The sequence below is a fragment of the Thamnophis sirtalis genome, unplaced genomic scaffold (genome assembly GCF_051295495.1).
Source record: "Thamnophis sirtalis isolate CommonGarterSnake01/CBP01778 unplaced genomic scaffold, rThaSir2_p1.2 scaffold_3, whole genome shotgun sequence".
Lineage (NCBI taxonomy): Eukaryota > Metazoa > Chordata > Lepidosauria > Squamata > Natricidae > Thamnophis > Thamnophis sirtalis.
In genome coordinates, this window is record NW_028261383.1 from 176368102 (window position 1) to 176394124 (window position 26023).

Below are 26023 nucleotides of genomic sequence, written 5' to 3' on the forward strand. Positions count from 1 at the left end.
TTCGTGTCCAGTTGCTTTCTCATGTCATTGACATGCAGCCCGCTGTCGACTTTTGTTGCTACTCGGAACCACTCAGAGAGTCAATTTGAGATGTCGCAGTATGCGGTTACCTGGGCAATTTGCTTGTCCAGGCTTGTTCTGAAAAAATGCACCAGCAGCCGCTCTGGTAAAAGGGGTAGCCTTCCAATGGCCCTCCTGAATTCACGAATCTGTTATTTGATGGGGTGGAGAGAGAGCTAGTGTTAAATTATGTGACATGTTAGTAAAATCAGCCTTTTCTGATATCCTCATGTCATCTGAAGTGTTTGAAGTGAATAATATAAGTAATAATATAAGTCCTTCATAGTTCAGTAAAGATTTATGTGTAACAGATTACCATTTTTTCCAGCTTCCTCAAGACCACAGGAGGACAAGGAATGTCAAGTCTTCACTTATGCCACAATAGTTGTGGAAAACCTATTTGAAAATAGTAATAGCATCAATGTTAGTGGGTTTATTTTATTATATTCTTTTAATTCAGCCTCTTTCACAACATATGGCAACCAGTATGTATTAATCCACATTACATCTATTTGTGACTTAAATACTTACACCAATGGTTTGCCTGTATTTTAAGTAACTAAAAGGTTTAAATAATGCATGTGTTGTAGTATTTCTGAGCAATCCTGAAGTGATAGTCCGTTAAGTATGTCCATGAAACAGTCACAAAAATCTTCACCCAGAATGGGTGTTTTCTGTGGTACAAAACAGAACTCAAATGTCATAAGATTGACCTCAAATGTTGTGTTACCTTTATGTGGAACTATGAGTATTCCACTCCTAAAGTACTGCATGTAAATGGACATAGGCAGTGTGAAAGTAGCAAAGGGGCTATGACATCAGTGTCTCGATGTCACAGCTCAAAAATCCTTCTTGCAGGAAAAATTAGCACAGTATTACTGGCTGTTCTGTCTCATAGGGAAATTTCATTGAGCAACTTTACACTGCTGTGTTTACCTTGGTGAGAAGTTATTATATTCAACTGTATGCTGTGTATGTTTGAATGCTCCACAAGAAGAGCATTGCATCTCACATTTGGAGATGCTTATTTGTGTCTTTGTTAGATTAGTAAGAGCCGAGGTGGCGCAGTGGTTAGGGTGCAGTACTGCAGGCCACTTCAGCTGACTGCTAAGCTGCAGTTCGGCGGTTCAAATCTCACCGGCTCAAGGTTGACTCAGCCTTCCATCCTTCTGAGGTAGGTAAAATGAGGACCCGGATTGTTGTTGGGGGCAATATGCTGACTCTGTAAACCGCTTAGAGAGGGCTGAAAGCCCTATGAAGCGGTATAGAAGTCTAACTGCTATTGCTATAGATTCATCAAAAGACGTTCAATTATTACAGTCTCCTGTTATAAAACCTGCACAACTTGTCCCTTTTCTTGAACCACTAGATTGGTTCCTTCCACGGTATTTGCTATGTGGTTGGCAATTGCCATGATTTATTGTCAGTTAAATAAATTGCCAGCTTGTGCCATGAAGAATTTCCCCTAAACAAAGAAGAACAGCATCTTCTTCATCAACCACAAATGTATCATGGCATTTGAAAGCAACCAAGTTTTGCGTGGTACTGAAAGCATCCATTCTGAGTGAAGATTTTTTGTTGGAAATATATTTTCCTTGTAGTAGTAATCTTGTTTCATCAAGATGCACCCCACACAACACCTTAGGGCAGTGTTTCTCAACCTTGACGACTTTAAGTCCTGTGGACTTCAACTCCCAGAATCCCCCAGCCAGCACAGCTCTGCTGGCTGGGGGATTCTGGGAGTTGAAGTCCACAGGACTTAAAGTCGCCAAGGTTGAGAAACACTGCCTTAGGGAGTTGCAGATTGGATGTTGGGTTGGAGTAACTGGGGTGGGGGCGTCCTAGGTAAACATTTGATATGTACACGTTTACATTTGTTTGCCTCATATCTTGCTTTTCTTTAGCTGTTTTCATTTCATGCCCAGTAAAAATACCTTTATCTCTGTTCAAATGGAATTGGGGGTTTTCTTTCTGGATACAGAATGAGGCAGCGCCTGAGATTATCTTTTATGTAAAATTGACAATCCAACCTGCAGCATAAATCCAAGTGATCTCATTATTAGATGGGATGAACACTGTATGCTGTTGGCAGAAATAGACTTAGCATTCTACAAATCCATTTGCTGATAGATAAATTCATTTTGGTATCTGTAAATGTGAAGAAAAAGTAGGGAATAGAATCAAAATAAATTAAATAGAATCAGTGGCTGTGCTACTTCTAGTTTGCAAGTGTCTGGAGTAAAGAAGTTTGAACATGTGTTGGTGAGGTTTTGGAATTCATGTAATACCACAAAACTTTGAATAGGAATATTCCTTTTAGGCAGGACTGAACTACAACTCAACATTTGTGATACATTCCAATTTTATTTGGTGTTTTTTTTGCCGTTGTTAATATCCTGTTGACTTAGGTAATGAAATTATACCAAGAGCAACTTCTTAAAATCTCAACATCAGGCTGTGGAGAGCAAGACACAGCACCAATGCTTTGAAACATGTTCATTGTGATGATAAGCTCAGTTATTTAGACAATTAGTGAGTTGTTCGGGGTTCTACTTTTTATTAGGCTGCTTATCCAAAATCAGGATCACAGGACAAATTTTCCTATTGTTTTCACAGTAGTTCTGGAAGCTTTGCTATATTACACGTTAGAAACAAAACATTCTTGGTTCAATGTTTCTACTCAAAATTCTTCTCTGTGAATATCTTTGTTTATTAATCAAATTTATATAGCAGCCCGTTTCATGAGAAGTTAACTCTGGGAGGGTTACAATATGTTGATGAATGTCACTATTAAAATTTTTGGGGAATATTTGTATTTAACATTATCATGGTACTCAACGCTATATAGCTAATTGTAACTTTTTTTAAAAAAAAATTCGCTGAGGGACCTGAATCCATGGAGAAAGTTAGGAGTTTGAGGATTTAGGTCACTGATAAATGACTTCGATGAGGGAATAGAAGGGGAACTTATCAAATTTGCGAATGATACTAAGCTGGCAGAATTAGCCAGCATATGATCAAAATCCAGATGGATCTTGACAGACTTGAACACTGGGCCCTATCTAACAAAATGAAATTCAATGTAGAGAAAAGTAAAGTCTTACACTTAGGCAAGAAAAACCAAAAGGACAGATATAGACTGGATGAAACCTGGCTTAATAGCAGTAACTGTGAGAGGGATCTTGGGAGTCTTAGTGGGCAACCATTTAAATATGAGCCAACAATGTGTGGCAGCAGCCAAAAAAGCCAATGCAATGCTAAATTGCATTAACAGAGGGATACAATCAAGATCAAGGGAGGTGCTAATACCACTCTATAAAGCCTTAGGAGGACCACACCTAGAATACGGCATCCAGTTTTGGTCACCACACTATAAAAAGGATGTTGAGACTCTGGGAAGAGTGCAGAGAAGCGTGGCACGACATAACCGCGGCGCCAACAACACCGCGGCGCTAAAACCGCGATGTCAAAAGCGCGCCCACAACAGCGCGCTGACAACAGCGCGCCGACAGAAGCGCAATTTAACTTAAGGTAAGGTTTAGGGTTAGGTTTAGGGTTAGGGTTAGGGTTAGGTTTAGGGTTAGGTTTAGGGTAGGTTTAGGGTAGGTTTAGCGTTAGGGTTAGGGTTAGGTTTAGGGTTATTTTTAGGGTTATGTTACAGCGCGCTTCTGTCGGCGCGCTGTTGTCGTGCGGTTTTGACGGTGCGGTTTTGTCACCGCGCTTTAGTCACACGCGCTTTAGTCTACCGCGGTTTTGTGGTGGAACCGCAGAGAACAGCAACAAAGATGATTAGGGGGATTAAAACATATGAAGAACCGTTACAGGAACTGGGCATGGCCAGCCTAGTGAAGAGAAGGACCAGCGGAGACACGACAGGCAGTGTTCCAATATTTGAGGGGCTGTCACAGAGATGAAGGGGGTCAACCTGTTCTCCAAGGCACCCGAAGGCCAGAGAAGGAATAATGGATGGAAACTGATTCAACCTAGAAATAAGGAAGAATTTTTCTGACAGTGGGAACAATTAACCCATGGAACAGAAGTTGCCTTCGGAAGTTGTGGGAACTTCATCACTGGAGGCTTTCAAGAAGAGGCTGGACTGCCCTCTGTCATATTGCCCCCACAACAACCCGGGTCCTCATTTTACCCACCTCAGAAGGAGGGAAGGCTGAGTCAACCATTGATATATACTTGTATGTTTCTTTAAGGAGAGCATATGTTCCCCTTGCACATATGTGCTAGTCGTTCTCGACTCTAGGGGGCGGTACTCATCTCTGTTTCAAAACCGAAGAGCCAGCGTTGTCCGAAGACATCTCCGTGGTCATGTTGCCGGCATGACTAAATGCCGAAGGCGCACGGAGCACTGCGCTCTTCCCACCAAAGTGGTTCCTATTTTTCCATTTGCATTTTTTACGTGCTTTCGAACTGCCTGGTTGGTAGAACCTGGGACAAGTAATTGGAGCTCATCCCATTATGGGGTGCTAGGGATTCAAACCCCTGAACTGCCAACCTTTCTGACTGACGAGCTCAGTGTCTTAGCCACTGAGCCACAGCGTCCCTTAAGGCAGTGTTTCTCAACCTTGGCAACTTGAAGATGTCTGGACTTTCAACTCCCAGAATTCCCCAGCCAGCATTCGCTGGCTGGGGAATTCTGGGAGTTGAAGTCCAGACATCTTCAAGTTGCCAAGGTTGAGAAACACTGCCTTAAGGAGAGCATAAAGAGCATTATTTAGGAGAGACTGAATGGTTATATGCAAATAGGAGGTGACTTATTCATACGTTTATGCAGCTAGTCCTCCCTTAAGTTCAGGGACTGTTCAAAGATACAATAGCTCTGATTGAAGGGTATTTCAGATATGATGTTGCAGCATCTTGCAGTTATGTGATGATCATTTGCAGCTTCTCTGCTGGCTTTCAAAAAGCAAATTCAATGGGGAACCAGCAGATGGGCACAAATGGTGATTATGTGACCACTGGGACACCGCCACTATACAGGATTCGCTTAATAATGGCCAAGGAGACCACTGGAGCTGTGGTCATAAATAAGCATGATCGAGATTCCAGATAGCCTATGCTTAAGATCAGGAATGATTTAAACTGTTCAAAGTTAGCATAGCAAGAAGAAGCTAAGATCAATGTAGAGATGTTATTAGCCCTTTTTTTTTCTTTATTTCTTTTTTCTCAATATATTTTAGACTGTGTTTGCTAAAAATCTATACCGTGTACGGGCTCTGGGAAGTCGGGGGGGGAGGGTGTTGGGGTGTTGGGGGGGAGGGTGGGGGGAGGGAGGGATATATGTTAGGTTAGATACGATGTGTTAGATTTCAATGTAATGCGACTTCACATGTATAATGTTTTTCTTTAATTTCTCTGTAAAAATAGGATAAGCTAAGTACATTGACATATAGTGGAAATACACCAAGGGGAGGTGGAGTGGGATAGAAGAAAGAGAGGGCGGGAGAGAGGATGGGAGGGAAAGGTGAGAAGGAAGGTGGGGAGTGGATGGGGAGAGAGGAGTGGTAGAGGGGGAGGGGAAGTAGGGTAGAGGGGGATGATGGAGGGAAGATAGAAAGTTGGACGGGGGTGGAAGAAAGAGGTGTACGGAGAGTGGAAGAGGTATATTGGTTTTCTATTTTTTGGGGTATTGTTGACAAGAGGAATTGCTGTGATTATTGTTTAGTATTGTATGGCCCCGGCTATGCACAGTATATATGCGAGTGTATGAAAATGAAAAAATGGAAAATAAAAACCTTTAAAAAAAAAAAGAGAGATAAATAAGCATGATCATGTGACATCATGCCTTAGACCATGTTGTTTAGTGTTGGAGTTTCTGGTCCCAATGACTGTCCATATGCAGGGACTACTTACATAGTGTGTATATGAGTGCGTCACAGATGGGATGGAATGGGCAGAATTGATTCCATGTGATAGAGAGAAGGAAGCAAAGCAAATGAGGACCCAGACTGTGGGGGAAATATATGCTGACTCTCTGTAAACCGCTTAGAGAGGGCTGAAAGCCCTAGGAAGCGGTATATAAGTCTAACTGCTACTGCTATTGCTATTGCTATAAAGTACAATACAATCTCTTCCATACTAGTACAATAAATTTGAATCACCTTAAAAAAACCTAATCTATTCACTGCCATCACACAGATACTGCATCAAACTTGTTATTTCATCTGCAATAATCATATTGGTTGGAAATTAAATTTTAGACCAAAGACACCTGGATTTGATTGAGGCCTATTGTGTGATTGTGACATTATTACAGTAGACACTCAATATCAGTGTTTCTCAACCTTGGCAACTTGAAGATGTCCGGACTTCAACTCCTAGAATTCCCCAGCCAGCAAATGCTGGCTGGGGAATTCTGGGAGTTGAAGTCCGGACATCTTCAAGTTGCCAAGGTTGAGAAACACTGCTCAATATACTGAATGAAGTGGAAAAAAACGTGATATGAACCCAGCCACTTACTGTATTCTCCCACAACTTATAGTCCTCTTTTTGTTCCCTTTCAGTTATTCCTTGGAGAATAAAGTAGATTTCTCTTGAGATAAAAGCTTTACCAGAATTTTATTTTAGTGTACTTTTGTATTTGAGAGTTGTCCAACGTGTTTGCAATCATCATCCAGAGATTGGATGTTGTGTTCAGTGCACAAACGTTGCATATTCCTGAACTGAGAAATAGTTGACATTTATGCTGTCTTTTTTTGAAATATTATTATCTGATTATTTTTGTTCAGGGTAGGTTTGCCAGAGAAAATTATTTATCCCCATTTCTTGTTTAGCATCATCTTTACTGTATTTTCCTTCTTCTTCTCTGCACTCCCAGGGCAGAGTTTAGGCTACGGATTTGTCAACTATGTTGATTCCAATGATGCTGATAAAGCAATCAACACCTTGAACGGACTCAAACTACAGACAAAAACCATCAAGGTGAGGTATCAACATGTCAAATTGAGATTTTAATATGGTGATAGCTTCCTTAACCTTTGTATCGCCTGGATTCATTGTTAGCTCCAACTCTTTCCCTTTAATTTCCTCTTCCAATTCTGTTCGTTTTAGCCCTTGTTTATGTCTATGTATTTTGTTTATATTAATCAGTACTCCTCTCATATACGCTTTGCTTGCATCCCATACGAATTCCATAGGTGTGCCCTTATTCATATTCAAAACAAAGGATTCAGATAACAATTTTTTACAATCATTAATGTACTTTTCATATCTGAATAGGTTTTCATTCAGTCTCCAAGACTTTCTTGCCTGCACTGCCCTTCCCAATTCCATCCAAACTGGGTTATGATCCGAAAGGACCCTAGCCGCAATCTTTGTCTTCTTCACCCTAGAAAGCAAATCATTAGTGATTGGTATAAAATCAATCCTTGAAAGGGATTGATGTCTATCAGAGAAGAAGGTGAAATCATATTCCTCTGCGTTTCTTTCTTGCCAAATATCTCTCAATTCAAAGTGGTCCATCATGTCAAAAAAAGGTTTGGGTAGCTTTGCTGGCATCTTAGTATTTGGGCGAGAGGTCTTCTTATCTCTCTTAGTGTCTATCACACCATTCCAATCACCCAATAGTATACAAGACCTATAGTCCCACGGGAGGGATAAGAACTCTCTGTTTTTGTGCCCAATCATATCTAACCCACTGTGACATCATGGACTGAGCTGAGAGAGAATGATTGGCCCAAAATCAACCAAATGGCAGGACTAGAACTCAGAGTCTCCTGGATTTCATGCCAACCCTTTCACTGTTATACCAAATTGGCTCCCCTACCTCACCTTTAAAGATTTAAAGAACTACATCTTTAATCTTCTGGGACTGTGGCTCATGTAGAGTTTTGAGAATACCCGCACAGGCATCGTTTATTACATAACATTGATTGCAGAGGTGGGTTCCTACCAGTTGGCACCTACTCGGTAGAACCGGTTCGTCAAATCTACCGAACCGGTTAGAAGAGGTTCCACCAGTGGACCCGGAAAGCAGGCCACACCTACAGAAGAGCTTCCAAAAATTTTTGAAACCCGCCACTGACACCCACCCACCCACCCACACACACACACACACACACACACACACACACACACAGAGAGAGAGAAAGAGAAAGAAAGAAAGAAAAAAAGAAAGAAAAAAAGAAAGAAAAAGAGAGAGAGATGAAAGAAAAAAAGGAAAAAGGAACAGAGAGACAAAAGGAAGGAGAGAGAGAGAGAGAGAGAGAAAGAAAGAAAGAAAGAAAGAAAGAAAGAAAGAAAGAAAGAAAGAAAGAAAAAGAGAGAGAGATGAAAGAAAAAAGGAAAAAGGAACAGAGAGACAAAAGGAAGGAAAGAGAGAGAGAGAGAGAGAGAGAGAGAGAAAGAAAGAAAGAAAGAAAGAAAGAAAAAGAGAGAGAGATGAAAGAAAAAAAGGAAAAAGGAACAGAGAGACAAAAGGAAGGAAAGAGAGAGAGAGAGAGAGAAAGAAAGAAAGAAAGAAAGAAAGAAAGAAAGAAAGAAAGAAAGAAAGAAAACACATGACCAGCAAGCCACTCCCACCAGGTCACATGGCCAGCAAGCCACTCCCACAAAGGAGGCCACACCTACAGAGTAGGTTCAAAATTTTTTTGAAACCCATCACTGATTGATTGATGGTAACACTTTGCTTTTTGGCCCAAAAGGGGGTGGGTTTTTTTCCCTCCTCACCATGGGCTCCTCACTTTACCCCCAAACACTGAGCTGCAGCCTTTCTTCCCTCTTATTTTCAAAGGGTTTCCTGGGGCCCAATTTGCTCCATGGAGAGAGCCCCTCCTATGTGCTACAGCCTGGCCTTTTGCTGGGTGCCATTCTAATTTTGTAATGAGAAGATCTTATCTTCTAAATATACACAGGGATATTGCCATTTCCCTCCCAAATGCTCGTGGAGAAAAGGATTTCTGCCCTACAGAGCCCGCAGTCAAGAGTTTGCAGAAAAAGACTTGTAGAGAAAGGATAGAGAGGTAAAGGAACAGTACCAATAGATAGGAATCTCGGCTCCCCTCCAAAGAAAGTGTTGTTTGTTTTATGATAGAAGGTTGCTTCTTTTGATGTGAGAATAGAATTCAGGAGATTGTTCTTTGCTTCTTTCGTGATGGCTCTTGTAACTATGCCCTCCTTTCCACCAGGTGTCCTATGCACGGCCGAGCTCTGCTTCTATCCGTGATGCCAATCTCTATGTCAGTGGCCTGCCCAAAACCATGAGCCAGAAAGAGATGGAGCAGCTCTTCTCACAGTATGGACGCATCATCACCTCCCGTATCCTTGTGGATCAGGTCACAGGTAACACAAGAGCAGGGATTTTACCCCACACTGGTGTGCCAGTGTTGAGAGGTGAATGCCAAGGGGGCTAAAGCAGGGAGCGGGGCAGTGTAAGAAAGCAGGCTATGTTAAACATTGAGGGTTGTGCGTATATTTGCAAGCATTGTTACTTATGTAAAATAAATAATTGCTTTGTATGATGCTGCTTGTATGAAGTCATGTGCTCAAATGTATATATTTTGCTGCTGATGTGTATCTCTCTATTATATATGGATCACTCTTACTTCTGCAGTGACAAGCAAAGAACTATGCCAGGTAGTTCTCATTTTAGAAATTAATGGGACCTATCATTCATAATGTCACAGAGAAAAATCTAAATTCTACATTTGCCCAGAAATATTTAAATATGTTCCTAGACTCAGCTTTGGTTCAGCTGAGTCAACCTGTTTTGGAACCACTGAGCAATATAGGTTGTGGTTCCCACTCAAGCTAGGAAAAACAGAGAAAAGAAAGGATTCAGGTTTCAGGATTCAGGTTTCGTTTTATTTATATGCCGCCCTATTCCCGGCGGGACTCAGGGCGGCGCACAAACCCAAGGGGGAAAGGGAAACACAAAAAGTACAAATACAAGCATTTAAAAATAGCCAACAGCCACACAGATCGAGAGGGGAGGGGAACTCATCAACCCCAGGCCTGCCGACACAGCCAGGTTTTAACGGCTTTTCGGAAGGCCTGGAGAGAGGTGAGGGTCCGAATCTCTGTGGGGAGTTCGTTCCAAAGGGCTGGAGCTGCCACAGAGAAGGCCCTCCCCCGGGTAGTAGCCAGGTGGCATTGGCTGGTAGACGGAACCCGGAGGAGGCCAACCCTGTGTGATCTGATGGGTCTGTGGGAGGTAATTGGCAGCAGGCGGTCTCTCAAGTACCCAGATCCAATACCATGAAGGGCTTTATAAGTGACGACTAGCACTTTGAAGTGTATCTGGAGACTGATCGGTAACCAGTGCAGCTCGCGGAGGATAGGTGTAACGTGGATGTACCGAGGTGCACCCACAATCGCTTGTGCGGCTGCATTCTGGACGAGATGAAGTCTCCGAATGCTCTTCAAGGGCTGCCCCATGTAGAGCGCATTGCAGTAGTAGGAGATGCCTAAGAGAGGCAATTGGTCTACAAAGATTGCCGAATGCGTTGCCTTCTTCTGGAAAATTAAAACCAGTAACAACGCTCAACGTGACAACCAATTTCAGCTACTAAAAGTTGAAATCTCTGCTTCAGCTAGGAGACATTGTTGCCTGAGCAATCGGAACATGTAGTAATCAGCACCAATGCCTCCATTTCTCCATTTGTAGGTGTGTCTAGAGGCGTGGGATTCATCCGCTTCGACAAGAGGATAGAAGCTGAGGAAGCCATCAAGGGGCTGAATGGACAGAAACCGCTGGGGGCCAGTGAGCCCATCACAGTCAAGTTCGCCAATAACCCCAGCCAGAAGACAGGGCAAGCGTTACTCACACACCTGTATCAGACAACAGCCCGGCGGTACACGGGGCCTTTGCACCACCAAACTCAGCGATTCAGGTGAGACGTGTTGCCCTCTCCTTTGTTGGAAGGCTGAGTGGTCAGGTCTTCTCTTCACCCAGTGCCTTGTAGCTGTTGTCCCTCTGCTTAAGGGAGATGTATTTTCAGATCCCACACTTTGGAGACATTCATCGATAGCAGTGTTTCTCGACCTTAGCGACTTTAAGTCCTGTGGACTTCAACTCCCGGAATCCCCCAGCCAGCTCTGCTGGCTGGGGGATTCTGGGAATTGAAGTCCACAGGACTTAAAGTCGCCAAGGTTGAGAAACACTGATCTATAGTCTTATCTTTAGTCTGTCACATCTGGGTACCATTAGTCCACAAGCAAGTATAATAGGAAACACTTGTTTCCTTCTCTAGCCCCATGGCACAATCATACCAGTTGCTTCTTAACAAAATGTTTCTTCCAAAAAAATAATCTATGGGCCTTGGGTCAGATAAACAGTTTTCATGCTGCAGACTGTTCCTTTAAGATACTTTGGATCTCTTCCTTTTCCCGATAAAGCCTTATATTTACAGCTGATGGCCACAAAACAGTGTAAAAGGAGAGAAATTGTTTTTCCCTGTAAAAGGGAAGAACAAAACTCTTTCTATGCTTGACTTAGTCTGCAAAGATTTGTTTTTATGAGGAGTCCTCTGGCTGGCTAGGCTACTGCAAGGAGGAGCCTGCTGGAAGGAACACCCCAAGGTAGAACAAACACCTGAAAATCGCTTTTGATAAAGGAGAGAGTCGTACAGGTAGTTCTGAGTCAAGTTGTCTTTTAATACCTTTAATATCTTTCTCCTAGCAATTTTTGTAGCAATGACTCTATTGTCCTACCCAAGAATTTCTGGTATTCTAACTCTGCTAATGCAACCGGAGACTGAGTTTTAACGTTGAACCTAAACCGTTTGCCAGATTTCTCTTCCATAATTAGAGTGCCATTAAAATAAAATAAAAAAGAACAGTCTGGGCAATGCTATCTATCAAGGAGGAAGAACCAAGACTCCCGAAAACATTTACCTGTGAGCTCTTAGAATCTTTTTCACGCTACAGGTAAACAGAAACAGATTTTGCCCTGCAGAATTCCTTAGCCTCTGTTCTGATCAGTTTGGAAGATACTTGAATAACCAGAACAAAAATGGTGTAAAATTCTCACTCCTTTTGTTTTGGAATGTCTGCTTGCAGCTTGAAATCTGTGCATATAGCAGACATTCAGTATTCAATGTTTTCTTCTATGTTTCTCACATATTTTGTGTCCTAGGGTTCTTTCAGACATAATATGCTTTCTTTACACAGCAGTATAGAAACCTGCCCATTCTATGTAAAGATAATTCAGAAGTTTGCTTTTCTATTGGTAACCATGGCTTAAATATTGAAATACAACTGGAGAAGTAGATTTATTAAATTTTCACTTCTGGTAATGTAAGGTACATGGATTTACGTATCCTTTTCCCATACTCTTGTGGAAAAACAATCATGTGAGATTATCCCTTTTCATGTAACATTGTGTGGCACTCATATATATGGTATTTCTATCCATCACCCATGATATCTCCAAGGCTCAGCAGTTGTTCATCCTTCCAATTTACGGTAGCTAAAATGGTCCCATTTTATGACTCAGCTGAACAACTGAGATGGTGAAGCACCTCATAGTCTATATTTGTGGCACAACGTTAGCTTTTTAGGTACGAGTCTACCATATTTCCTACCCACCAGTATAAGCTCGAAGTGCTAAATGCCAAGACTAGAGGCCTCCTCAGGAAATTGTCTGAAGCAGGGAGCTATTGTGTTACATGAAATTGTACTTTCCATGGCTAGCTGATTTGTTGAAGGGAGGTCAAGACTGCATGGATGATGGATTTTATTAGCCAGTTCCATACTAGGCAGTATTGCCAAGAATAAGGGATTTTGATATGAATTATGCAAGCTCGATTTTGGTAGAAAAGACTGTAAAAAAAATAGCATACTGCCTTATAGAAGAGGACAGAACTAAAACAGTGAGCATTTCTATCCTCTATTTTTTTAAAAAAAATACTTTGCTTGTTCTTTAGGCTTCTTGTTCTTACTGAGCAAGAGGGGTGTGTGTGTGTGTATTTCCCAGGGAGCCATTATAGATGTTTCCTTCTGCTTCGGAGATTATTACTGCATTGTGAGATGGAATTCAAGGATACTTTTTTCCTAAGAGGTTGACCTGGTCTTAGTCTCTTTTTGCTCTCAATCTATTGGGAGCTGTAAATAATTTTGCATTGTGTTTTTTGGTGTCTCGGAACTTAAAAGACACAAGACAAAAGAAAATATCTTAACTCATCATGCGTTTTTGTTTTGCAGCTCATTTTCCCATTCTTTTATAAAGCATAGGTCATCTAATTCTATGGCGTGCTTAGTTGAGAGTTGGCTATCAGTTGTGGCTTAGTTGAAGAGCAAAACCAAAGGATGTTTCATGTGTTGATCGATTGTTGATAACAATCACCTTTACATCAGAGGCAAAGTTGAAATTTCTAAAATCCTGCTGATTGTTATGAGTGTAATTTTAGGGCTTGCTGTCTTCCTGATTATCCTCACTTGACTTGTCCTGCAAGCCCAATAGCTATGTAGTTAGAAATATCACAATGGAAATTTATTGATCCAAATCCTGGGGTAGGAATTCATCTCAGAGACCTGACTTCCGACACTGTGGACGTGATCAGACACTGTAGAGCAGTAAACTTACCCCTGATGCTATGCCAGGATTCTGGATTAATATTTTGTACAGCCAATGTCTATTATCCAGGAGCTGGGAGAGATAATTCCAGTCCCTAAAATGTAAATTTCAGGGAATTCCTTGTAGGCTAAATGAAGGCAAAACAGTTATAACAGTCCCGCCCCTTCTGACTAAATTGTAAAGCATTTAAAGTAGTGTCAACTAGCAATAGCAATAGCAATAGCAGTTAGACTTATATACCACTTCATAGGGCTTTCAGCCCTCTCTAAGCGGTTTACAGAGTCAGCATATCGCCCCCAACAACAATCCGGGTCCTCATTTCACCCATCTCGAAAGGATGGAAGGCTGAGTCAACCTTAGCAATAGCAATAGCAATAGCAGTTAGACTTATATACCGCTTCATAGGGCTTTCAGCCCTCTCTAAGTGGTTTACAGAGTCAGCATATTGCCCCCAACAACAATCCGGGTCCTCAGTCATGTTGGACAGAGCCAGTAAGTGTTCTTTGAATTGTATCTTTTGTCTTCTAGTTGTCTGCCAACTAGCTTTGTGTGAGATAACATGGCTAATTTAACATTCTTCATTGAAGGACTCAAAAAAAAAAGAGCTCACAATTGTAAAATATGCTAGTCCATTTTCTCCTGTTTCAATGGGGTATTTCTAAACCTGTGTGTAACGGATTTGGGGATTACCTCTCAGGTAAAATGGTCCACGTTTAATATTATCACTGAAAATTACCTGTCTGGGAGTCAAATAGCTTTCAATTCACATTCAAATTATTTTGAAAATGCACGTAATGCTTTATTGCATTATATTTGGCTTGATTTGTAGAGGCAGAAGACAAAAGTCGCAACACCGCACAAGTATTTCCTGTTTTTTTGTGTGTGTGGTCTAGATCAGTGTTTCTCAACCTTGGTAACTTGAAGATGTCCAGACTTCAACTCCCAGAATTCCCCAGCCAGCGAATGCTGGCTGGGGAATTCTGGGAGTTGAAGTCCGGACATCTTCAAGTTACCAAAGTTGAGAAACACTGGTGTAGATGATACTCTAACCATCAAATAATCTCCAATAGTCTCAAGTTATAGTTATGGATAGATAGAATCCAGGAATCCTGTATATAAATCTGCCCCAAAATTCAGAATACTTGATCCAGTAATTTATTTTCTACCAAATCTGCTAAAACAATCTATATTCAGTAGATGTAAATCCACGAAAAAAAAGGAATTTGCTAGGAATGTAGTTACTTTTCCAATCTGTTTGATGAAGAGCTGTGTATGCCTTGTGTATGTGCATTAAGCCTAGATTGAGTGGTAGTTCAGGATTCACCTGATTCGAATTTGCTGCTCATGCATTTCTACCCATACATAAGTGTCACGTATAAAAGCATGGCATCTGCATGGCATATAGTGTAAAATCCATACAAACCCATGGAACATGTGAACATAAGGGTTTCTTTTCCCCTTTCCCTGTGCCTTGGCTAATTAATTGTACAGTTTTTGGTTAAAGATATAATAGACAGACCAAAATTCTTGGGCCTAGACAATGTAGTTCTGGAATTAACTGCTGCACATGGAAAACAGCAAAATTCCCCCAATTTTAAGGCGATTAAATCTGTAGTAGGAAAAAAAATGCTTCATTGTACAAAGCGGGCAAATATTTATATTTTTTTCCAAATGCACAATTTATGAAAGGAAGCTTTTAAAATCTTTTCCTTTTCGCACAAGGTTTCTTGACAAACTAGAATTCTGGAGAAGCACACAAGTACAGGTGATGGACCCTTGAATTAACATAGGCACAGGGTAATTAGAAATTCAGGAAAGTTAACTGAGAAGGATTAAGTTCTTTGGTTTTGACAGCTGAAAGCTCTAATGACCAAGGCACTTTGAGGTTTTCTCCAGCAACCACAGTGGTTATATATTGCCAAAGAAAGAAAGAAAGAAAGAAAGAAAGAAAGAAAGAAAGAAAGAAAGAAAGAAAGAAAGAAAGAAAGAAAGAAAACCCTTTTGATCTTACAGGATAATGGGAATCTTGGTGTACCATAAAGCCAGCATATAGATCCCATGTCAAGAGAGTTACTCTATATAAAATCTGGGCCACCATGTGGAAAGGAAAGTCCACTGTGAAAATGGGGCTAGGATGTCAAAGTGGAACCATAAACATGTTTGCCATGTACGCTTCTATTCTTTATGTATCTTGCTTTTAAAAGGAATGAGTGTCAGAAACATCCTCACCCTCATTGTGATGTTTGAAATACAACTTTCACCGCCCTTTAGAACTTAATGCCCACACTTTCTAGTCTCATGAAAAAAATAAATGTGTAAAAATTGCGTAGAGCACCTCACCTGACCCTTGTTATGATTTTTGAACTCCCCTCCAACCAAGCTATCAAGACACCAGGGCCTCAGGATGCGGTTGTGCACACACACACACACACACACACCCTTCGGGGAAAAGGGCAGCATATAAATGAAATAAATCCTAAATCCTAAATCCATTAACTGGCAACTTCTGCAAGTGACAGAATCCATGTGCTGCCTTTCTGCTGCACTGACAATCAGGGCAGATAACCTCACAAGACCCTTTTGTTGCGAGATTGTCTACTAACAATGGCCTCTCCTCATCTTCCTCTTCCTCCCACAGGCTCGACAATTTGCTAAACATGGCATACGGCGTCAAGAGGTAAATAGCCTTCCAAAGCCTACGCTCCTTGCCCCCTCCTCTTCCCCCACCTTGGCCTACAGCACAAGGCTGGATTTTTAGAAGGTGACTTGGTCAGGGCAAACCCCCGCTCCACGGCCAAGAACGTCCTTCGCCAAGGCCTCCCCACAACACAGCCAGGCTTCCCTTTTGTAGAAACTCAGAAAAGAAGCTGAGGGTTGTGGTTGAACAGACCCAGCACTGAGAGTTGGAGCGGGCAGAGTCTCCTAGAGAGGAGGACCATTTTTCTCCCCAGTTTGAGCCATGTTTAAACCATCACATAGACCAGTGTTTCTCAACCTGGGCAACTTGAAGATGTCTGGACCTCAACTCCCAGAATTCCCCAGCCAGCATTCGCGTATAAACAATTCAGTGTCTAGGACAGTGTTTCTCAACCTTGTCAACTTGAAGATGTCCGGACTTCAACTCCCAGAATTCCCCAGCCAGCATTCGCTGGCTGGGGAATTCTGGGAGTTGAAGTCCAGACATCTTCAAGTTGCCAAGGTTGAGAAACACTGACATAGACAACATCTGGTTGCTTGATTCAGTGCTTTTCCCTGTATATTGATCTTTTCTTTTTAATCACCCCCCCAAAAAACCTCAATAACCCTTCCACACTTTCCTCAGTGAAGATGGGAATTGAAAAGGAAAAGCTAAACCCCCTCCAATTTCTGACCTAGGCTGTGGAATTCACAAGTGTGTGTCATGAGGACACACCATAGTCTTTCATGTGTTCTTTTGGTTCTGTTTTGGGTTTGGCTTGAGAGAAGGGCTTGCTGTTTGCTCAGACGACTGGCTGTTCTTTATGATTTTGGGTCCTGTGTTCCTTAGACTTCATTGTGTTGGGCGCTTCTTGGTTTCATTTAATTCCATTGCTTGTGGGGCAGAAGTCCGGGATTGTTCTAAAAGTATATCGGAAAAGCAATAACCCATTCCGTTTTTCAATTCGCGGCCACCCTTTGAGAGCCCAACGGTGATTGATTTGTTTGAACAATGACATCTACCCAGATAACCGACTCTTCCATAGAAAATTTGGCCTGGCTTCTGAAACTGTCAGGGGTCTCCTGTCCAGACACGTATCCAGTTCACTGTTGAACATAATAAAAGGTTCAACAGTGCTGCAGCATTGTGTGTTTAAACTAAAAATATTCCTCGTATCAGACCAGGCTCTTCATTTTAAGCTGATATTTAAAATATTCGCTGCCTTAGCTTCCTTTGTGAGAGCTGGAGTCTGCCCTGGAGATTCCTGGCAATGTTCAGCTGCCACCTCAGATTTAGCCAAGAAAACCTGCCCATTCTGTAACTCTGCCCCAATTCAGTCCATATCAACTCCCAACATGACCCTAAGGGAGAATTTCTATCAAGGGTATGAAAGCATGCGTCCATGTTCAAATTTTGCACCTAAAGATATCAGAGCAGTATCTTGATGCCTGATTACTCAGAAATAAGTCCTACTGAGGCCCATGGGGCTTCCTCCTCCGGTAAGTGTGCATGGGCCTTCAGCAGCAATCAGCTAAATCTGAACACTGATGCTGATTCAGACAACTACTCGGCTAGTTTTAAGTTGAGGAAGTAACTTGGCTGAGCCATTATCCCTGTTAGTCACTTTCTGTTTGAAAAGTTTGGCAATCAGGATACATTCTGCATCTGGAACAAAGTTGATCCAGCTGGGGATGATCCAGAAAGGGGTTCGCATACTGTACAAAACTATGGTTTATTCAATACACCACAGTGGCTACGTTTGCCCAGCCATACAAGCCACATTCTAGAACAAAGTTGATTCAGCTGGGTATATAAATGGTTTGCACACTGTCCAAAATTATAGTTTATTGAATAACCCACTGTTGTTATATGTTTACCCAGCCCTACAAGCCACAGACAAGGAAACTGTATTTAGACTTGGCACAATGTGTAAATCCCCATAGAGATTGTTTGTCTGAATTAATCCATTAATTCAAGTTATTCAAGAACTTTTTAGTGAAAACTATGTTGCGGTAGACAAGGCGGGGAGGGGATTATGCTAGATGGAGGACAGGTCAGAAATGTGTGGTGGGCTGTCCCCTGCCACTGTCATAAGGTTTGCTAAATCTCCATCTGGTTTTGGAATTTATGTTGCAATTATACTTTGTTACCTTGAAGTTATCTACATTAAGTGATGGAAACTAAGATCTTCATTTTTGCAAACAATACACCAGATTCCAGTTTCCATCCTTGCAAAAATGATGGTTACAGTTCATTTTATTACAGACCCTTCCATAATATTCTAGTGTGTTTATTTGGCTCTCAGGAAGCCCAACAGATAAATATTTCTTCCATCTTGCAAGCAGAACTAACCCTTAAGAAGAGCCCAAGTTAGGGAAAAAATTTGAAGAATGTGGATTCAAATGTTAGCTTCTGGATTTGCCTTGGCAAATAAAAGAATCATGGGAATAGAATCATACAATTTATGCCAGCTTCTTGGCACAGATAAAACCTTAAGAGAAACTGCCTCTCTGATGAGTTCCCTTTTGAGCTAAGAATGCTAGGGGAAAGGGTTCCACCACAAAACCGCGTTCGACTAAAGCACGCTCGACGAAACCGCGTAGCTGACGTCATCACAGGGCGACAACAGCGCGGAGACAGAAGCACGTTGTAAACGCTAAACCTAAAATTAACCCCTAAACCTAAACCTAACCCCCCTAAACCTAACCCTAAACCTAACCCTTAACCTAACCCTAACCCTAACCCTAACCCTTAACCTAACCCTAAACCTAACCCTAACCCTAACCCTTAACCTAACCGTAAACTTAACCCTTACCTTAACTTGAATCGGCTTGCTTTCAAAGCGCTATTTAAAGCGCCCTTCTTTCTCCGCGCTGGCTGTTGTTGCCCTGTTGATGACGTCAGCGACGCGGTTTAATCGGGCGCGCTTTACTCGAGCGCGGTTTTGTCGTGCCCCGAGGGGAAAGCATGCACTGCTGCTCCCTTTGGCTGGGGGTCGTCACCACTATCCCTAACCTCTCTGTAATGCAATGAACTTATGCTGGCAGAATGCCAGCCTTACACCCAAAGCAGTCCTCTTTCCTTAATCTCCAGGTTCTCTCCTATCACCATCGACAGCATGACCAGTCTGGCGGGAGTCAATTTGACCGGGGCCTCCAGCGCCGGCTGGTGCATCTTTGTGTACAACCTCTCTCCAGAGGCGGATGAGAGCGTCCTCTGGCAGCTCTTTGGGCCCTTTGGAGCCGTCACCAACGTCAAAGTAATCCGCGACTTCACCACCAACAAGTGCAAAGGCTTTGGCTTTGTCACCATGACCAACTATGACGAAGCCGCCATGGCCATCGCCAGCCTCAATGGCTACCGACTGGGTGACCGAATCCTCCAGGTTTCCTTCAAGACCAGTAAGCAACACAAGGCGTGAGTGAGCGAAGGCACCAGAGAGATGGGGGGGGAGGGGGGGAAGCAACAGTGTGCTGGAAACGGCTCTCTTCCCCAACTCACCACAAGAACGGAAATGTTCATTGACTCAATGTTGCAGAATATTCAACCGCCAGACACACCGTGATCTTTGGGAAGCAGGAGGCTCCTCCCCCTCCCCCTCCCCATGCCCGACAGCCCAGCGGGGAAGCACGGATGCAGCAACTTGTCAGCCACTTCTTGAAAATTAAACCCTGTTCTGACAGCATGCAGGGGTGACATCTGCTCAGAATAGGATACCTCTCTTGTTTCTATGCTTGGTGACCCCCTCCCTCTTTCAAGGCTTTCTTAACATACATGTGCCCAGATCTGAAGCTTCCTCCAGTTCTCCATATATCTTCTTTCCCTCTATGAATTCCACACCTCTGTGGTTCCTTTGGTGGACAGTTTTTCTGACCCTGGAGGATGAGAAAAAAAACAAAACAACAACACACTACTCCCGGTAAGGTGTGATAGAAATGCCCCCCTTCATGTTAAAACATTGCGAACCAACAAATCCGAGAAGGTCATGACTGTTACTCTGAGCTAGCCGAGGGGGAGGAATTAAAAAGATTCAACTCACCACCTTTGTTCTCCTATGATGCGAAAAGAAAGGAAAAGAACAAACGTGGTTGGAGGAGATTGCACTCATCTCATCTGTTGGTCTAAATATGTTAGTGAAACAGGTTCTTAATCCCACCGTTTTCCTTGGCCCCTAATTAGAACGATGCCATATTTGGGAAAATAAGTCTAACCTTTTATCTCTGAAAAGAGGGGACTTCCTATTTGATTCCAGAGAAAACTCATTCCGTGGGAAAAGAAGGACCATTTTACACTCGTATGTTGTAAAATTTGCTGACCAGGTTTTGAATATTTGCTTATTTATTTAACTACTTTACGTTGAAATGAAAGTTTGGACCAGAATGATGTAAAAAAAAAAAGGGCAGCCAAGAATTTGGCACAAAGTCCGAGGTTTCTAGAGTCTTTATAGCTTCTAATCAGGTTGTAAGGACTAGATAAGTTTCTTACGGGTCAGGAGTAGGGATTTGCTATTTGAGACGTTATGGGGCAGTAAAATTAAACATTTTATTTTTCTTCTTCCCCAAGATGAAATGTTTTTTCCCCCCCTTTTTCTTGTAAACTGATATGTCATGAGAAATTTATAGAGCCAAGCACAGGGGAAGGAAATCAGCGCCCCCAGACTGGTGATCATTGACAACTGAATATAGATTGAAAGGTGTTTGGGGCAAAGGGAAGATGGTTAGTATGGCTGAGGTCTTTCTTTCTCTTTTAAAATAAATACGTGACCAAACCAGGGGAAAAAAATCATAAATTTTAAAAGGTAAAAACTGAAACAAAGAAGAAAACCCAACGAAAAATTTAAAAAAAAAGATTTTAAAAATCTATTTTTATAAAAAAAAGGAAAAAGAGACCTTGCTGGATGATTTTGAGGTTCTTGAACTTCATAGAAAATTCACAATAACAAATTCCAAAGGGGCGAAACAAACAGAACACCAAGTGCGATTGCTATGCACGGTCCAATCATTCCTTCCAGTGGGCCTTTTCAAACAATTAACAAAGATAACACCCCCCCACAGAGATTGCTAGCAAATCTTAGGCATCCCCTGATGTGTGACACACTCTCCCCATGTACAAAGTTAGGATAGGAGTGTTGGTATTGCTGTAAACTGTGTTTTTGGCAGAGCGAGGACAGGATAGCCAAGAACGGTTGGCTTTCCTAGTTCACATTCGAAAGGGGTCCATCCCAAAACCAGCATCTTCCTCTTGGTCCATTCCGCCCAGCTTAGTCAAAAGTAGGGCAGCTCAGAGGTCGAGGCTGGATGGTCTTTTATATGTAGGACATCTGAGACCAACATAGAGTGGGGTCAGTGGCTCGTGATTCGTAGGGCAGCACACAACAAATGAGATTTACAAAAATTACAAAACCCTACCAATTAAAAAGGAAATAATTAGCCAGCAGAGGGATGGACAACAGAGGAAAATCAGGTTCTTCAAACCAGATGTCATGGACACAAGCCCATAAAAAGTAGCTGTCTAACCTACTCAACATTTTCTCAACAGTAATGGGAAGATGCGGAGACAAGGTGTTTTCCTCAAATAGGGAGCATTGCAAAAAACTGTCTACACCATTTAAATCAGTGTTTCTCAACCTTGGTGACTTTAAGTCCCGCGGACTTCAACTCCCAGAATTCCCCAGCCAGCTATGCTGGCTGGGGGATTCTGAGAGTTGAAGTCCGCGGGACTTAAAGTCACCAAGGTTGAGAGACACTGATTTAAAACAATTGAGCATCAAACGCATGTTTTAATCTGTGTATTGGAGGGGAGTGATGTGGTGGCGGTGGGAAATTGCCTGGAAAGTCCTTCAGATTCTTGTGCAGAAGCAACACTTTATGTCTCAGGTCCCAAAGATTTTAGGTGATTTTGTCCCCAAATATCAAAGTCAGGAAGTGGAAACAACTCCTTTTATTCCCCATTTTCTTTTCTGTTTCCTTTTTCCCTTTGCATTTTTTTTCCCTTTTGCGGGAGGAGGCGAGGAGGGAGTAGAGAGGGCTACAATAACTTGATTGTATTAGATTTCCAGCACCACCATTCTCTCGCTATCCCCAAAAGCCAAAAAAGGACAGAAAACTTAACTGAAGTTTCGAAAAGAAAAGCTGCGGGCTTCATCGTAGAACCACTGCTTTTACTCACATCAACTTCCATAGGGTTCTTTTTTTTCAAAAAAAGAATTACAAAATTACTGGGCAAAGTTAAGAACTCTTCCCCAAACCAGGAAATGCTGCTATGCAGAGTCCCCTGATTTCCGTCTCCATGCACAATCTCTTTAGAAGGCATCGCTCTCTTTCTGATCAGGGCACAGGAAGTCGGCTGCTCCTTCTGCTGCGGCTGAACTCCGGAATCCAGAACTGAGCTGGAAGTCCCTGCCAACCACGAAGGGAAGAAATGCGTGGTTCAACACTCTTAACAGTAGCTGATAAAGGAGATAACAAGCAAAGCTTGTTAGGGTTGAGGAGGCCACGCAGAGCTTAATATACAACTGCAAGATAGAGCCAGAGGGGAAACTGGGGAGTTTCTGTGGAATAAATGTAGCTTAGTAAGGTTGGATTCCCTACCATTTTAAGCATCGAGAAGGTCCTACATCTAAATGTGGGGCATGGCTGCTCTAAAAATAGCAACCAAGGACTGTTAGGATGGCAGTGAGGTAGGGGGGAAAAAATACTCCAGAAAAAGTCTCAGTCGCTGTCCCTTGACACTCTCATCCTAAAGGGCTGACCTGCTCCTTCAGAGGAGCTACAGACGGTCAGTTTGGCTCTGGGGCGTTGTGGGATTCTTTCCCAAATTAGCTTCCTTGAAAGCTTTCTTTCTAAAAGCCCCTCGTCTCTTTCCATCCAATCTGAAGAGGTCTCCATGGAACTTTTGCCACGCGCCCTTCCCAAACCCACTTTGGCAACCCCAGACTAATTCTTGGACTTTCACATGGATTTGGATGTTTCTTTTAACACCCCCCCACATTTAGTTTGCTTGCTGAATGTAAAACCCCTTCTCGCCCTATAACCTTTTCTTGCTTGTCTGGGAAAGGGGGCTCGGAATAATCCCCAGGCCTACTGCCGTTTGTATCGGAAAGGAGGAAAATGCTGGTGTGAGAAGAGATAGCGATGCAGCAGGTTAAATTAAAAGGCACGGTTCGTTGTTCCTTGCACTTCTCAAATGAATGATTAGCAGGTTGTGGTGCAGACAGTGGTAAGATCTAAGGGTCTTAACTAGCTACTAACCTATTCCCATTTTAGATAGGGTTTTGTAACCAGGATGCATCCTTTTTTTAGGGTTCCATCCCCCTTAAATTAATATTTCCTTCCCTCCAAATTAACCAAACAAAATCTCCAGCTCTGGAACGGTGCACATCTAAACCCTCGACTAAATTTAGCGCCACTTATGTATGTAGTGGCTGATCACCCCCAGTAAAAGAATATATTCCTCGATGCCAATCATCCCTGTAAGCAACACTGCACTTTAGCACCACATGGACCACCACAACTGAGACTTTGCTCCGATGCCCACCCAATGCTTGCTGGTCTCTTAGATGAAGGGATCCAATTTCTCTCTTCTATGCTGTAAAGCAACTGTGGAGCAATCAGACCATAAGAAGGCCTTGTGATTCCCATGCTTTACAATTTCTCTCAGGGGGCTCCTCTTTTTCTTCTTCGTGGCAGCAATAAATCTTCTAGTCCTTTTGAGATGAACACTCCCTGCTTGGGCTCTTGGCCTTTTGCGCAGTCTGAGGTAGCGTGGGGGTGCTGGTTATAGTACAGGCCAGCATTGTGCTTATCTCACAGTAAGGTGTGCTACTTAAGACTACCTTTCTGGTCCTTGCCAAAGACACGCTTCATGTCTTCTCGTCGGACATCTAGCTTTCAGCCTGATTTCCTTTCTCTAATTTCAACCTGACAAGCATGTCTGCTTCTCTCTACTTTGATACCGGACCACATAGACACCTGGGTGTGTGTATGTGCACGAATGGGCAGATGTGGGGAAGAGAGGCAGCAATCCTAGATCCACGTTGCAAACATACTGACCTAGCCAAGATTTGGGGGGCAGCCAATAATGTCGCTGTGAGTTTCAGCTGTGTGGTGGATCCTTTTCCTGAAAAGACCAGAGTAATCACACCTTCGGAATCTTGCCTGTCAAAATGCACGCCCCCTTGGATCCTTGGCACTACCTGCAAAAACAACACACAGATCAAGAGATCCAGGTGCTTTGACATGGCTGGGGTGGTAGCGTGCCCAGACATCTATCCAATGGGATTTTAAAATAAACTCGTATTACGGAAGCCTAAATCTTCCCAGTAGCCTCCTGTCCTAGTCTTGCTTTCGGTTATTTGAAGATGAATGACTATCGCGAACGATAAACTTTTTCCCAATCTCGTATCCTGGCAAGGGATGATTCCCTGAAGTTAATGAAGGGATTGTCTCTAATGACAAATTAAACAGTGAGCTACAGGAACAGTAACCATGTAGAGCAGTGTTTCTCAACGTTGGCAACTTGAAGATGTCCGGAATTCAACTCCCAGAATTCCCCAGCCAGCATTCGCTGGCTGGGGAATTCTGAGAGTTGAATTCCGGACATCTTCAAGTTGCCAACGTTGAGAAACACTGCTGTAGAGCCTTGAATAAAGACTCCTGTCCAGAAGGCCATTCTTGTCTCTATCTCATTAACCTAAAACTCTTTTTGTCAAGGTGAAGCTAAAACAAATTCTCCCGCCTTTACCTTTTAATCCTTCTGTGTGGGGTGATGCTTTTTTAACAGGAAGCCAGAATGATGCAAAGGTTGTTTTTTTAAATAAAAATAAAAATGGGCTGCCTCAATAATTAGCACCTGGCCTTTGTCCTATCATCCTTGGGTTGGAGGAGGCTTTCCTGGTAGGTCCTTGTGCTGAATGTATTCTCAGTAACCTCATAGTAAATTGAGAGAAGCCCTGGAGGGTCTCATCCTATAGTATGCCCGTTTTCCTACGATAACGAAGTGCTGCTAAATGTCAAGGGGCAGAGGCTTCTTCTTTGCTTGTCAACAAACCATTTTTTCAACCTTGGCTGCGTGTAGATGGGGAAGAGAGGCAGAGGGTAAGGAGGCCAAGCCTTTTTCTCTTTAATGTTAGCCAGCTTCTGTCCGTCTGCTTAAAAGCAGGAAGCTGAAAATGTTGAGTTTTTAGCCCGCCTGGCTGCCATAAACGCCGAATAAATACTTTTGTTGGAGTTTTAACCATTTCTTCCGAAGGAACACCCTCTTTCTCAAATTAAGCCAAAAGAACCCAGAAAGGTTTTGTGAAATGTCCAATGGTTTCTCTGTAGGGCTCCTGCTTTAAAAAAAAAACCTCTTTTATGTTTCTAGCCGCCTCCCTTTAGACTTGAGCCGTGAAGTGGGATGAATCTAATTGTACAGGTTGTGCTCCAGTGACGACACCCAGGCCCACCTTCCTTTTCCCCTTCTTCCTTCCCACACGCTGAAGGGAATGAGAATTTCTCTTTAAAAAAAATCTAATTGTAAAAGGGGATGAAATTGCGGTTGCCTTTCCCAAGGCGTCTCTTTGGATCTCTGTTAACCAACACGTTCTGAAACATGCACACATGACCTAATTTCCATTTTTATTTCTTCATTTATTTTGGTTGGCTAAAAACAACTGAGAGTCATCGATAGCACTCGAGCAAGGAGACTTTATTTTCATTTGCTCTCAAAGGAAAAAAATGGAAAAAAAAACGAACAACACTTAAAAGACGAACTTAATGATA

General features: G+C 42.5%; 1 protein-coding gene across 4 annotated transcripts in view; it reads left to right on the forward strand.

Annotated features, from left to right (window-relative positions):
* Window positions 1–21146, forward strand: part of ELAVL3 (ELAV like RNA binding protein 3) — an 88450-nt gene extending 67304 nt beyond the window's left edge. For 2 of the 4 annotated variants that reach the window (XM_087711068.1, XM_087711071.1), the window contains exons 3-7: window positions 6890–6993; window positions 9198–9351; window positions 10676–10901; window positions 16224–16262; window positions 19356–21146. In XM_087711068.1, the coding sequence (XP_087567194.1) occupies window positions 6890–6993; window positions 9198–9351; window positions 10676–10901; window positions 16224–16262; window positions 19356–19683 (851 nt within the window). In that variant the 3' untranslated portion in view covers window positions 19684–21146. Of the gene's footprint in view, window positions 1–6889; window positions 6994–9197; window positions 9352–10675; window positions 10902–16223; window positions 16263–19334 lie in introns of all 4 variants that reach the window. The other 2 variants (XM_087711069.1, XM_087711070.1) reach the window with 2 other exon arrangements.
* The last annotated feature ends 4877 nt before the right edge of the window (window positions 21147–26023 follow it).